Below are 15,707 nucleotides of genomic sequence, written 5' to 3' on the forward strand. Positions count from 1 at the left end.
TGCCTTTGTGTCTGTATTTAAAGCTCTTCTCCCATCTCCTTCTCACTGTACAACTTCCCTGTCTCATTTCTGCTTCTCTTTCCCCCCCCCTTCTCCTTCCCTTCCGTCCATCTTTTATCATGGGGTTTGGGATGGGGTGATTGTCCGCCGCGCCCCTGGCCGCAGAGGGTGAGTACTGCCCATGGGAGAGAGAGCTTCAGCAGGGCCTGTGGATACAGCGTATCTCTGATGAAGATACAGTTGGTATATTTAAAGGTATCCCTTATGCCTCCCCAGATGAAATGCATTAACCCCAAAGATTGCTCCTACACCCCTGCGTTCCCATCCCATTGGATGAGGATTTGATCAGTGCCGTGAATCCCACCAAATACATTAGCTGAGCTTGGCACAAGAGTGGGGCTCAGCCACTAACATAACAATGGCCTCGTTCATTGGCTATGGCAAGCGTCCCATGTGGGTGCTGCCCAATGGCAGTGCACTATATACCTTTTCTCCATGGAGGGGTGTAGGACGTATCTGTGTGAGCATGGAATAGGGACCAACGCGGCCGGCAGGCACTAATTCCACTTGCATGGAACAGCACCTTTACTGAATTTGGGAATTAAATGGCTTCATCGGATCCGGGATGCTGCTCTTCTCCTAACTACAACCCTGTTCTTTATCTCTGTGCATGGAACAGAACTGGGGCTTTTGCAAAAGTTTTCGGTGGGGCTTTAAGAGGTTGAAGAACAGTTGTGCCATTTCTGGAGTCCCTAAGGTGCAATCCGATACTCGGTCTAATAACGTGGGGGGGTTGTGATAATCGCTGCATACAGAGGGGCCTAAATTAAATTAAAATCAGTAGGGTACCCAGCCTGAAGGGCAAATGGGCCTATTAATTGTATTATATGCTGTACAGCAGAACCTGTATATATTCACTATGCCATATCTGTTTATTGCCACTAGGTGGCATATTCCACTTACATGTATAAATCATTATATAGAAATACTGATACTGTGGGGGCTGTGCTTGGGGGCATTGATAAAATGACATTTCAGTTAATTCAGAACATGAATGTAGAGCCCATATGGGGGGGGGGGGGGTGTTATTTTGGGCTCAGTATGGATTGCACCTTATTTTTGGCTTAGAAAAAAAATGGAAAAAAAAAAATAAAAGTTAACTTGGGGGTTTTAATGTGCCCCCTACCTGTGCTGATATAGCAGATATTAACAGACGCATGCGCTGACTGGGTTTTTTTGGTGTCATGATGAAATAACATTCTTGACTAATTCTAACAGGTCAGATGTGATCTAATATCAGAGGTATGGGTGCTATTGCATACGTACAATGGAAAAAACTGGGTGGCCAAAGGGTTTCATGGGATTCCATTAAAGGGATTCTATCCTATGTTTATATCTAATTCAATTTAGGGTATATTTGTATCTGGCATTGGTTTGAATTTACTTCATGCATTTGTATATATTCTATGGGTGCCTCTGTGGGTGCACAATGATTCCCAGTGATTCTGGAGACATCTAAGCGGTGCCAAGGCAGGATAGAGAAGTCCGTTCTTACCCTCTTCAGGGCAACTGAGTAAGTGCCAAGGGGAGATATATAAAATAGTAAGTTAGGTTGAAAAAAGACACGTCCATCACGTTCAACCATAATGCCTATATATAACCTGCCTAACTGCTAGTTGATCCATAAGTGGCTGCATATTGTTACATACCAGGTTACATTTATCCACATTAAATCCCATCTGCCGCTTAGCCGCCCAGATTGCCAGTTGGTCAAGATCCTGCTGCAGGGCAATATATAAGGCCAGCTCCGTTTAACTATTGCCCTCCCGGTGGGCCACTTATTCATTATACAGCACGTTAGAGGGGAAGATTAGAACATATCAGTGCAATATATAGGTCAGATGGGGGCTATAAAAGTTCTTAGACTCCCGGGACAGTCCTGGGTAATAGGCTGGCACCCACTTATATTGCCCACCTGGGTTCGGCACTACTCCGCTACTTGCCATGAAGGCACCCATAATGTAATAACCATACAGATGCTAAATTATAATTAGATATAAATATATTTACACCCCATCAGCACCTTATAGATCAGTATTGTTCAGCATTTGGAAGGTGGTTGCTGTCTTGGGATCCCATCAAATTGCCCTTGGCCAATCTGGGTGTTGCGGTCCACTTGTTTGGGCCAACATCCAGCCCGTGATATTGGGTGGTTAAGGCTAGTGGCACATAGGACAATGACCCCCACAGTAGGGGTTATACTACCCCTCTCCAGTTGCCCCATGTGCTATTACCCTAACTGCTACCTATGCCGATAGGCTGGTTCTGTATATAGATAATGGGCTCTGTCTCTTTAATGCTGTAACTTTCTTTTGTTCTCTCTCTGCCCTTCTGTTGCCCTTACCTTGGGTCCGTCTGTCCCTCTGCTTTTCTTCTCCCTCCGTCCCCTTGCACCTCTGTCCAGCCGGGAACCTCAGACTCCAGCAAGCCCTCTCCCCTGTTGACCCCACGGAAATAAAGGCAGACGTGCGCTGGACACACGTCCGCGAGGTTAAGGAAGAGCGGAGAGGGTCTAAGGAAGAGAGGGGAGAAGTGAGCATGTCCTCTCCTTCCAAAGGTAACCCCCCCCCCCCTGCACCCCAAAAACTCACTCGGCCCTTTAGTAGAGCAGCCTCTGTCTGTGCAGCCATTGTTGGGTTGTAGGGTTTGCATTGCTGTGTATTATGTTATATAGCAGTGATCATGTATTGCCCTATGCGCCCCCCACCCCAGGTAAGTAGCTTTAGAATTCCATTCATTTCATTTTTTTGTTCTTTCTGTTGTTCCTTTTTTGTCGCAGCGCGTCATCTCCATTCCCACCGTCACGACCCAGTGAGAGCGTGGCTGGAGTCCGTATCAGGAGGTAGAAAGCGCCAGAGATAAGAGACTTTCTTGCTGCGCCCTTGTAAAGAGCTCTGCATGAACGCTCTGTGCTCGCTCTGCCGCGCTCCTATCCCGCTCTGCATGGTTGACGCGGGGCACCCTTCTGCCACCGAGAATCTGCACCCCAATATGCTTTCTGCCCACGCGCTTTTTTTGTCTCGTTTCACGTGTGTCACATGATCTCATAGATATTCTATGTGTGGGGAGATGCCACTGGCTGCTTTCAACAGTGCAGCAGGATGGAATGAACTGAAGCCTATGGGCAACCTGTATAATAAACGCACAGTTCCTCTGAATTAGGAGCAATGGTACTTGTCCCTATATATGCTCCATACCCTCACCCTAAACATGGGGGAACATGGGGGGCTGCATCCATAAATGCAACTTGCTTCGGCCCAATGAGTAGCCGCTAATGGTGCTTGGATAGTTTCCACAACTTTCACCCTATTTGCCAAAAGTTTCATCCAAATTAACACTACAATTAGCTATGAAAGCTGCATTAGTGATGTGCACCTTGGCCCGAAACCCATGGGTTTGGGCTGACACCACATAAGATTTGCAGGTTATGGGTGGGTTTCCTTCTGCCCTCCCACCCACCTTATTATGCACCGCTTCTGAGAGTAAAATGATTAAATGATTCCCTTTTCTCTGTAATAATAAAACAGTACCTGTACTTGATCCCAACTAAGATATAATTACCCCTTATTGGGGCAGAACAGCCCTATTGGGTTTATTTAATGGTTAAATGATTCCCTTTTCTCTGTAATAATAAAACAGTACCTGTACTTGATCCCAACTAAGATATAATTAATCCTTATTGGGGGCAGAACAGCCCTATTGGGTTTATTTCATGGTTAAATGATTCCCTTTTCTCTGTAATAATAAAACAGTACCTGTACTTGATCCCAACTAAGATATAATTACCCCTTATTGGGGGCAGAACAGCCCTATTGGGTTTATTTAATGGTTAAATGATTCCCTTTTCTCTGTAATAATAAAACAGTACCTGTACTTGATCCCAACTAAGATATAATTACCCCTTATTGGGGGCAGAACAGCCCTATTGGGTTTATTTAATGGTTAAATGATTCCCTTTTCTCTGTAATAATAAAACAGTACCTGTACTTGATCCCAACTAAGATATAATTACCCCTTATTGGGGGCAGAACAGCCCTATTGGGTTTATTTCATGGTTAAATGATTCCCTTTTCTCTGTAATAATAAAACAGTACCTGTACTTGATCCCAACTAAGATATAATTACCCCTTATTGGGGCAGAACAGTCCTATTGGGTTTATTTAATGGTTAAATGATTCCCTTTTCTCTGTAATAATAAAACAGTACCTGTACTTGATCCCAACTAAGATATAATTACCCCTTATTGGGGGCAGAACAGCCCTATTGGGTTTATTTAATGGTTAAATGATTCCCTTTTCTCTGTAATAATAAAACAGTACCTGTACTTGATCCCAACTAAGATATAATTACCCCTTATTGGGGGCAGAACAGCCCTATTGGGTTTATTTAATGGTTAAATGATTCCCTTTTCTCTGTAATAATAAAACAGTACCTGTACTTGATCCCAACTAAGATATAATTACCCCTTATTGGGGCAGAACAGCCCTATTGGGTTTATTTCATGGTTAAATGATTCCGTTTTCTCTGTAATAATAAAACAGTACCTATACTTGATCCCAACTAAGATATAATTACCCCTTATTGGGGGCAGAACAGCCCTATTGGGTTTATTTCATGGTTAAATGATTCCCTTTTCTCTGTAATAATAAAACAGTACCTGTACTTGATCCCAACTAAGATATAATTACCCCTTATTGGGGCAGAACAGCCCTATTGGGTTTATTTCATGGTTAAATGATTCCCTTTTCTCTGTAATAATAAAACAGTACCTGTACTTGATCCCAACTAAGATATAATTACCCCTTATTGGGGGCAGAACAGCCCTATTGGGTTTATTCAATATTTAAATGATTTTTAGCAAACTTAAATTGTGTTGATGAAATTATGGAAAGACCCCTTATCCGGAAAACCCCAGGTCCCAAGCCTTCTGGATAACAGGTCCCATACCTGTACCAAATTTGCAGTAGCAACAGTTTCCCTTTAAACCACAAGCAGGAAGCGCGGCACTTCTCCTCTCTTGTTTTAGTAACTCGGCTGGCTGGCCTAACACGCTGCTACATTCTATTCTGGACTTCAGCTCCCAGCATCCTCTGCTGGCTTCCAGGGCAATAGTTTTAACATCTTAGGCGCAAAAGGTTTTTTTTTACCTTCCTGCTTGACCCCAAGGAAAGGCAATGGCTGTCTAACGTGCAAAGCTTGGAGGGCCGTGTTCTTGAGTTGTAGCTTCTTTTCTGCAGTGATGCCAACAGCACGTTCTATCTTAATGCATAGAATATCCCTTCATTTTTAAGTGTTACTGGTCCTTTAATCGACAAAGCCATGTGTAGGGCAGCAGAACAGTACATTACAGGCTAATAAGGCGACATGCACACAAACCATAAGGGTTTTCATCCACCATTGCACTGAATTCAAATTTCCAATCCGACACACACAGAATAGGGACACCCGTGGGGTTTTACATTCAGTAGTATTAGGAGCAGATAAGGGCACCTCCCTCTGGATGGCAATGTGTGATAGTAATAGGAGTAATAGTTACCTGCAGAGCTGACACCTACATGTGGGGTAGTACAAATACATAGAAAGGAGTAATAGTTACCTGCAGAGCTGACACCTACACATGGAGTAGTACAGCTACATGCAGAGGAGTATAGTTACCTGCAGAGCTGACACCTACATGTGGGGTAGTACAAATACATAGAAAGGAGTAATAGTTACCTGCAGAGCTGATACCTACACGTAGGGTAGTATAAATACATAGAAAGGAGTAATAGTTACCTGCAGAGCTGACACCTACACGTAGGGTAGTATAAATACATAGAAAGGAGTAATAGTTACCTGCAGAGCTGACACCTATACAGGGAGTAGTACAAATACATAGAAAGGAGTAATAGATACCTGCAGAGCTGATACCTATACAGGGAGTAGTACAAATACATAGAAAGGAGTAATAGTTACCTGCAGAGCTGATACCTATACAGGGAGTAGTACAAATACATAGAAAGGAGTAATAGATACCTGCAGAGCTGATACCTATACAGGGAGTAGTACAAATACATAGAAAGGAGTAATAGTTACCTGCAGAGCTGATACCTATACAGGGAGTAGTACAAATACATAGAAAGGAGTAATAGATACCTGCAGAGCTGACACTTACACATGGGGTAGTACAAATACATAGAAAGGAGTAATAGTTACCTGCAGAGCTGATACCTACATGTGGGGTAGTACAAATACATAGAAAGGAGTAATAGTTACCTGCAGAGCTGACACCTGCACAGGGAGTAGTACAAATACATAGAAAGGAGTAATAGATACCTGCAGAGCTGACACTTACACATGGGGTAGTACAAATACATAGAAAGGAGTAATAGTTACCTGCAGAGCTGACACCTGCACAGGGAGTAGTACAAATACATAGAAAGGAGTAATAGATACCTGCAGAGCTGACACTTACACATGGGGTAGTACAAATACATAGAAAGGAGTAATAGTTACCTGCAGAGCTGATACCTATACAGGGAGTAGTACAAATACATAGAAAGGAGTAATAGATACCTGCAGAGCTGACACTTACACATGGGGTAGTACAAATACATAGAAAGGAGTAATAGTTACCTGCAGAGCTGATACCTACATGTGGGGTAGTACAAATACATAGAAAGGAGTAATAGTTACCTGCAGAGCTGACACCTGCACAGGGAGTAGTACAAATACATAGAAAGGAGTAATAGATACCTGCAGAGCTGACACTTACACATGGGGTAGTACAAATACATAGAAAGGAGTAATAGTTACCTGCAGAGCTGACACCTGCACAGGGAGTAGTACAAATACATAGAAAGGAGTAATAGATACCTGCAGAGCTGACACTTACACATGGGGTAGTACAAATACATAGAAAGGAGTAATAGTTACCTGCAGAGCTGATACCTACATGTGGGGTAGTACAAATACATAGAAAGGAGTAATAGTTACCTGCAGAGCTGACACCTATACAGGGAGTAGTACAAATACATAGAAAGGAGTAATAGATACCTGCAGAGCTGACACTTACACATGGGGTAGTACAAATACATAGAAAGGAGTAATAGTTACCTGCAGAGCTGACACCTACACGTGGGGTAGTACAGCTACATAGAAAGGAGTAATAGATACCTGCAGAGCTGACACCTACACATGGGGTAGTACAAATACATAGAAAGGAGTAATAGTTACCTGCAGAGCTGATACCTACATGTGGGGTAGTACAAATACATAGAAAGGAGTAATAGTTACCTGCAGAGCTGACACCTGCACAGGGAGTAGTACAAATACATAGAAAGGAGTAATAGATACCTGCAGAGCTGACACTTACACATGGGGTAGTACAAATACATAGAAAGGAGTAATAGTTACCTGCAGAGCTGATACCTACATGTGGGGTAGTACAAATACATAGAAAGGAGTAATAGTTACCTGCAGAGCTGACACCTATACAGGGAGTAGTACAAATACATAGAAAGGAGTAATAGATACCTGCAGAGCTGACACTTACACATGGGGTAGTACAAATACATAGAAAGGAGTAATAGATACCTGCAGAGCTGACACCTACACATGGGGTAGTACAAATACATAGAAAGGAGTAATAGATACCTGCAGAGCTGACACTTACACATGGGGTAGTACAAATACATAGAAAGGAGTAATAGTTACCTGCAGAGCTGACACCTACACGTGGGTTAGTACAAATACATAGAAAGGAGTAATAGATACCTGCAGAGCTGACACCTACACGTGGGGTAGTACAAATACATAGAAAGGAGTAATAGATACCTGCAGAGCTGACACCTACACATGGGGTAGTACAAATACATAGAAAGGAGTAATAGATACCTGCAGAGCTGACACTTACACATGGGGTAGTACAAATACATAGAAAGGAGTAATAGTTACCTGCAGAGCTGACACCTACACGTGGGTTAGTACAAATACATAGAAAGGAGTAATAGATACCTGCAGAGCTGACACCTACACGTGGGGTAGTACAAATACATAGAAAGGAGTAATAGTTACCTGCAGAGCTGACACCTACATGTGGGTTAGTACAAATACATAGAAAGGAGTAATAGTTACCTGCAGAGCTGACACCTACACGTGGGGTAGTACAAATACATAGAAAGGAGTAATAGTTACCTGCAGAGCTGACACCTACACGTGGGGTAGTACAAATACATAGAAAGGAGTAATAGTTACCTGCAGAGCTGACACCTACACGTGGGTTAGTACAAATACATAGAAAGGAGTAATAGATACCTGCAGAGCTGACACCTACACGTGGGGTAGTACAAATACATAGAAAGGAGTAATAGTTACCTGCAGAGCTGACACCTACATGTGGGGTAGTACAAATACATAGAAAGGAGTAATAGTTACCTGCAGAGCTGACACCTACACAGGGAGTAGTATAAATACATACAAAGGAGTAATAGTTACCTGCAGAGCTGACACCTACACAAGAAGTAGTACAAATACATGCAGAGGAGTATAGTTACCTGCAGAGCTGACACCTATATATGGAGTAGTATAAATACATACAAAGGAGTAATAGTTACCTGCAGAGCTTACACCTACACAGGGAGTAGTATAAATACATACAAAGGAGTAATAGTTACCTGCAGAACTTACACCTACACATGGAGTAGTACAACTACATGCGGAGGAGTATAGTTACCTGCAGAGCTTACACCTACACAGGGAGTAGTATAAATACATACAAAGGAGTAATAGTTACCTGCAGAACTTACACCTACACATGGAGTAGTACAACTACATGCTGAGCAGTTTAGTTACCTGCAGAGCCACACACATACACATGAAGTAGTACAACTACATGCAGAGGAGTATAGTTACCTGCAGAGCCACACACATACACATGAAGTAGTACAACTACATGCAGAGGAGTATAGTTACCTGCAGAGCTTACACCTACACATGGAGTAGTACAACTACATGCTGAACTACACTTAGTAGAAAACAATACATGAGGTGCAGCAAAACACAAATTACAGAGCAGTGTCCATCAGATACAGATAAACATATATATAAGATACATATGGGCTGTTTGCACTGCCTGCTGGGAAATATTCCATTGCTAAGTGCCTTATTCTCCCCCTGCTATCCTCCATTGCCATGTCCCTTTCCTTTTTACCCCTCTGTATGCTTCTCTCCCATTTCATCCTGTCCGTATTTTCCGTTTTATTTCTGCCCTCTTCCTGCGCCCTCAGCTACTGGCGAGTATGAAGAAGGTGAGGAGGAGGAGCTGGGTACTTGCCTGGCGCAGGCTGAAGCAGCTGGTGATGGGGACACCTCCGCAGACCTTGGTGATGGTATGTGCTTCAGGCTCGGCTTTCCCATAGGGGCATCGGCAGCCAGGTCTGGTCATTAGGGGAAAACACATCTCCGGGGGGGTGTAAGTTGCCTTCTGGTTCTCCTGGTGGCCCAGTTAAGTGGGAATCAGTGGCATCAATACAAATATACTGATGACATAACTAAGCACCGTATATAAGGTGCTCTATTATAAACTATTTCCCAAAAACCGGCCGTCAGGTGTAAATATTTCCCTTTGGGTGTGTGCCTGTGTATGTAGTGCACCCATATTTGTTTATATTCTGCTTACCGCGTAATTGGAATCCCACAATAAAGATGTCTGCTCTCTCCTCCTCCCCTCGACTCTGCAACCACAGATGATGACATCCCGTCCGACGCCGAGGCCGAAGAACGGCTCCAGCAGTCTCAGAGGTTTAAATTGAAGCTGGATGTAGCCCAAGAGCCTAAGGTGGAGCAACCCGTCCTGCCAGGTATCTGCAGTGCTCCTGTCACACCTAGTTATCTCTTAAAGGGATATATTTTGTTTTTCTTGATTTAAAACTCCCAGCATCCCCCATTCCCCTTTTTTTCTTTTTAAAAAATGTTTAAACGACCCCCAAAAATACAATGACAATCTTACAGCAGCCCCTCTGGCATTTGCCAGAATCCACAGATTGCCAGTCTTGGCCTGATGGGAGCAACCATAGAGAGCTGTGATTACCTTATGTTAGTACAGGTATGGGATCGAAAGCTCCGAATTACGGAAAGCCCGTCTCCCATAGACTCCATTTTAATCAAATAATTCAGAATTTTAAAACTGATTTTTTTTTCTGTGTAGTAATAAAACAGTACCTGTAATTGATCCCAACTAAGATATAATTACCCCTTATTGGGGCAGAACAGCCCTATTGGGTTTATTTAATGGTTAAATGATTCCCTTTTCTCTGTAATAATAAAACAGTACCTGTACTTGATCCCAACTAAGATATAATTACCCCTTATTGGGGGCAGAACAGTCCTATTGGGTTTATTTAATGGTTAAATGATTCCCTTTTCTCTGTAATAATAAAACAGTACCTGTACTTGATCCCAACTAAGATATAATTACCCCTTATTGGGGGCAGAACAGCCCTATTGGGTTTATTTAATGGTTAAATGATTCCCTTTTCTCTGTAATAATAAAACAGTACCTGTACTTGATCCCAACTAAGATATAATTACCCCTTATTGGGGGCAGAACAGCCCTATTGGGTTTATTTAATGGTTAAATGATTCCCTTTTCTCTGTAATAATAAAACAGTACCTGTACTTGATCCCAACTAAGATATAATTACCCCTTATTGGGGCAGAACAGCCCTATTGGGTTTATTTAATGGTTAAATGATTCCCTTTTCTCTGTAATAATAAAACAGTACCTGTACTTGATCCCAACTAAGATATAATTACCCCTTATTGGGGCAGAACAGCCCTATTGGGTTTATTTCATGGTTAAATGATTCCCTTTTCTCTGTAATAATAAAACAGTACCTGTACTTGATCCCAACTAAGATATAATTACCCCTTATTGGGGGCAGAACAGCCCTATTGGGTTTATTTAATGGTTAAATGATTCCCTTTTCTCTGTAATAATAAAACAGTACCTGTACTTGATCCCAACTAAGATATAATTACCCCTTATTGGGGGCAGAACAGCCCTATTGGGTTTATTTAATGGTTAAATGATTCCCTTTTCTCTGTAATAATAAAACAGTACCTGTACTTGATCCCAACTAAGATATAATTACCCCTTATTGGGGCAGAACAGCCCTATTGGGTTTATTTAATGGTTAAATGATTCCCTTTTCTCTGTAATAATAAAACAGTACCTGTACTTGATCCCAACTAAGATATAATTACCCCTTATTGGGGGCAGAACAGCCCTATTGGGTTTATTTCATGGTTAAATGATTCCCTTTTCTCTGTAATAATAAAACAGTACCTGTACTTGATCCCAACTAAGATATAATTACCCCTTATTGGGGGCAGAACAGCCCTATTGGGTTTATTTAATGGTTAAATGATTCCCTTTTCTCTGTAATAATAAAACAGTACCTGTACTTGATCCCAACTAAGATATAATTACCCCTTATTGGATGCAAAACAATCCTATTGGGTTTGATTAGTGTTTTATTGAGTTTTAGTAGACTTAAGGTATGGAGATCCAAATTACGAAAAGACCCCTTATCCAGAATTCCCTTGGTCCCGAGCATTCTGGATAACAGGTCCTATATCTGTATATATATTTGTTTTTTTCTTACTAAATTGTCTTCTGTACTCTAGCAATTGCAGATTCTGAGAGCGTCCCCAGCCCAGTCTCTCTGGCACCGAAAGCCCCCGTGCTGTCTCCAAGAAGGACACTCAAAGCGGAAGCAGAAAAGGTAAAACTCTAAAGTGCTGTGATTTCGGACATTATTGTCATGAGAAACATAATGCACCTTCTTCACTGTGCTTGGCACCCACAGACTATTGGCCAGGGATCCCCAACCTTTCTTACTCGTGAGCCACAGTCAAATGTAAAAAGACTTGGAGAGCAACACAAGCACCATAAAAGTTCATGGAGGAGCCAAATAAGGGCTGTGATTGGCTATTAGGCAGCCTCTATGCACCCTATCAGCTTACAGGGGGCTTTATTTGGTAGGAAATCTTGTTTTTATTCAACCAAAACTTGCCCCCAAGTCAGGAATTCAAAAATAACTCCCTGGTTTGGGGGCACTGAGAGCAACATCCAAGGGGTTGGGGAGCAACATGTTGCCCCGGTAGGAAGCACATTTTGATCATTAATGGAGCTGCTTAGGGAATCACAGCCCCTTAAGGTAATATTAGGCCAGCACCAAACCATGGGATTTTTAGGGGCCAAGTGGCTACTCTGTGGTCCAAAGGGAGGTCAAATGTTCCTATTAACCATGATACCATTCCATTGTTATTATCTAAAAATTTAGCAAGCAAAGTAGAATCAGGAGGAATGGGGCAGTTACTTTGCACTCAGAGGGGAACTAAATCTTAAGAATGACTGTATTCTATATAGTGTGCCATCAGGCAAGTACAACCAACCCAAACGCTATCCTTCATCAGTACACTCATTCCCCTGTCCTGTGTTTTGTCCCCCCTCTATATTCCAGCATAGAGAACTCTAACCTGATTCCAGCAGCTCTTTTCCTCCAGTTCTCCTCTGGTGCCCTCCTGCTATTCCATTCTTGCTGCTTCCCACTCAGTTCATATTTGAATGGAAAGATATTATCTCTAGATAAGCAAGTCACTGCTACTATCCTTGGCAAGGGTTCCCTAAAGCAGCTTCTGGGATCTCTGCACAGTCTCCTTTCCGCCCCCACCCTCATAACTCTTTGCCAGTCAAGCCTCCAGAGCCGCGCCCAACCATTCTCACACCCTTGGCCACCTTTAGTGAGATGTTTCTGCCCGGCTTCTTATCTCTGTTCTTCCTTCTTCCCTGTTCTGTAGAACCCTCTGCTCCAGTGAGTGAAGGAACTCAAGCTTTAATCCCACAACCCTACCCACTGCACACTGCCACCCAAACACATTTCATCTGGTCCCCTCCTTGCTTTGAGCACGCACAATGCCTCTAATCCCTGCTTGCTTTATGTGGCAGTTCTGCTATTCACCTCTTGTAAAGGCTGCAGGATGTACTTGCCCTTTAAACACAAATAGTCCTGCTTTTCATTCACTGTCCCTGTCGCTTGGTTAACATACAACGACTCTTCATGGCTCAGTAGCACTAGGTGAACAAAATATAATGCGATTTACAAAAGGGAAGGGAGGAACATTAGAGACTAGTTATTATCCTTGACCACTAGGGGTGCTGTCATTGGAGAAGGCCACCACCACCACCACATTGTTTGCTTAGCTTTTGTTGTTCTGCCTTTATAGGTTCCTGTGATGTCTCCGAAGGCAGTGACCTCTCCTGGGGGTCGGTTCTTTGCGGATCCGTATCTGCCATTGGACAGCAGCAACAAAGCCTTAGTGGAAGCAAAAACTCCAACTCCTCTATCTCCTGTTTGCTCCCAACCAGTCCCATCGCAAGAACCTGTTATCCCTACATCTCCTGTGAAGTCTCCCTCAGTCCCAGCAAACACGCGCCCACTTATATCCCCATCAGCTCCTATTTGTTCCCAGCCACTGCCGTCCTCAGAGGGTACCCTAAATGCTACAGACAGGCCCCCCGTGCGTCAGCAGCCATCCCCTCTAATCCCCTCTACTTCTTTAACCAAACTGCCTTTTACTGGTCACGTCATGGGATCTGAACAATTAGTTAGCCCTAATGCAAAAGAGGTCCTGAAACGTATTGACCTTATCGAAGAGTTCTGGACAAAAAGCGCCGAGATCAGGCGCAGCTTAGGGCTGGCCCCCGTGGACAGAGATCGGGTACATGAGATCAGTTTCCCTGCCCTAGCTTCAACTCCTCTTCAGCCTCAGGCACCTAAATCCAAACCTGAGGAGCAAAAGTCACCGTCTCTGAAGCCACAACAAGTTGCAAGAAGAGTGAACCCTTCCCGGCTGGACATTGAACTGCTCTCCCCTCTGACTCCAATATCCCCTTCTGAGAAGGAGCTGAAGAGCTCAGATGGTGAGAAGAAGGATATCTCCACCAGCTCTGGCTTAGGCCTGAATGGCAGTTCCATAACACGTACTGCCGCCAGTGAAAGCTTTAACACCTCTGATTCAGCCATGCTTACTCCACCATCCAGCCCTCCACCACCTCCTCCCCAAGGGGAAGAGCCAGCTACTCTACGTAGAAGCCGTACTCCTTGCCAGAATGGTCCAGAATCTATCCCAGCCCCTGCCCTAGCACAGAGCAAGCCCCCTGAGCCCAAAAAGTCCCCCCGCTGGGAAGAATCTGTACGTAAGTCATTTGTAGAAAGTGTAGACGAGATCCCCTTTGCCGATGATGTGGAGGACACGTACGACGAAAGAACGGAGAATTCCAGCCTTCAAGAGAGGTTCTTTACCCCACCAACGAGTCGGGTTAAACCACATAGAATTGGTTTCTCCAAGGAAAATGGAGAGATCCCATCTTCTTCGGAGAGAGTGCACCACAGAAAAAGGCTCTTGCCCGACGTCACTCAGGAGGCCAAAGAACGGGCAGAGGAGCGGATGAAAGCCCGGGAGAAGTCTGTGAAGAGCCAGGCACTGAAAGACGCCATAGCACAACAGCGGCACAAAATGAAACAACTAGAACCAGGGGCAAGATCGGCCAAAGCTCTGCCATCTACCGTTATGTTCAGCGATTACCCTGCAGTATCTCCTCTCCTGAGAACCCAGACCGAGACTCCCACCCTGAAGCTGGATACCGACCAGGAGGTCTTTATAACCCCCCCAGCAGCTCCTGACGGCTCCGTCACTTCCTCGGAAGGTTCAGGCGGGAAACCCAAGAAAAGGCCGTCTATATTCTCCCCGAGGAAGAAAGAGAAAAAGTCCAAGGGGGAAAGCAGTCGGGCGTCTGATAAACAGGCGACGGACGAGAGCACCAAACCCAAGTCCTTGTGGAAATCCGTCTTCTCCGGGTATAAGAAGGAAAAGAAGAAGAAGCAGCAGCAGGCGGAGGACAAGTCTACTCCGAGCACTCCATCCAGCAGCACCACCGTGGACTCTGGGAAAGCCAAGGTGGCAAATATGATCCGCGGAGCAGGTAATGTGACCAACCCAGTCATTTGGTCAGTAGATACCTAGGCACTCCTTTGTTCAGATGTCTCTTACTAGTGACTGCCATCATTTACAAGGGCAAAGTCTTTTCTTTTTGAAAGAGTAGTAGAGCCTTTTATAAAGCAAATGGCCCTTTTCCACATCAGTCCATAAGATGGAAGCCGCCATGTTGGCTGTGTCACATGACATTAAAGCTTCCACTGCTCTGATTACTGAGGTGGAACATGCCCACTGTTGACCCGGACCTGGTCTGTAGTCACCGGACTGGAGTTACAGGGTAGCCATTGCCCCCTGCTTTATAACTGGGCTATATACAGGATATACAGTCATGATAAGGATATGGTGCGTATATGCAGGGATGAAGTTGTCCTTTTCTCTGTCTAATAGACCTGTCCCTCCGACGTCACCTGAGCTTCTCGGAGGACTCGGACCTGTCCAGCGACGATGTCTTGGAAAAATCCTCCCAGAAATCTAAGCGAGAGGTGAGTGGGTCCCCACAGTGGGCAGGTAGGCACGGGGGGGGGGGGGGTATTTAGGCCCAGATGTGTTTAGTATTTATGGCTGTTGTGTGCTGCATGGTTTCTTGTGCTTTTCTCCATCCCCTT

At 44.0% G+C, this 15,707-nt stretch overlaps 1 protein-coding gene across 23 annotated transcripts in view; it reads left to right on the forward strand.

Moving 5' to 3' along the window:
* The window catches only part of mical3 (microtubule associated monooxygenase, calponin and LIM domain containing 3), a 147,017-nt gene that overhangs the window by 109,380 nt on the left and 21,930 nt on the right, over nucleotides 1-15,707 (forward strand). For 16 of the 23 annotated variants that reach the window (XM_031898574.1, XM_031898572.1, XM_031898576.1 and 13 more), the window contains 8 exons: nucleotides 166-255; nucleotides 2,465-2,617; nucleotides 2,840-2,902; nucleotides 9,327-9,428; nucleotides 9,786-9,899; nucleotides 11,728-11,825; nucleotides 13,330-15,088; nucleotides 15,490-15,584. In XM_031898574.1, the coding sequence (XP_031754434.1) occupies nucleotides 166-255; nucleotides 2,465-2,617; nucleotides 2,840-2,902; nucleotides 9,327-9,428; nucleotides 9,786-9,899; nucleotides 11,728-11,825; nucleotides 13,330-15,088; nucleotides 15,490-15,584 (2,474 nt within the window). The remainder of the gene's footprint in view (nucleotides 1-165; nucleotides 256-2,464; nucleotides 2,618-2,839; nucleotides 2,903-9,326; nucleotides 9,429-9,785; nucleotides 9,900-11,727; nucleotides 11,826-13,329; nucleotides 15,089-15,489; nucleotides 15,585-15,707) is intronic. The other 7 variants (XM_031898581.1, XM_031898589.1, XM_031898590.1 and 4 more) reach the window with 5 other exon arrangements.

This window comes from Xenopus tropicalis, chromosome 3, assembly GCF_000004195.4.
Source record: "Xenopus tropicalis strain Nigerian chromosome 3, UCB_Xtro_10.0, whole genome shotgun sequence".
NCBI lineage: Eukaryota > Metazoa > Chordata > Amphibia > Anura > Pipidae > Xenopus > Xenopus tropicalis.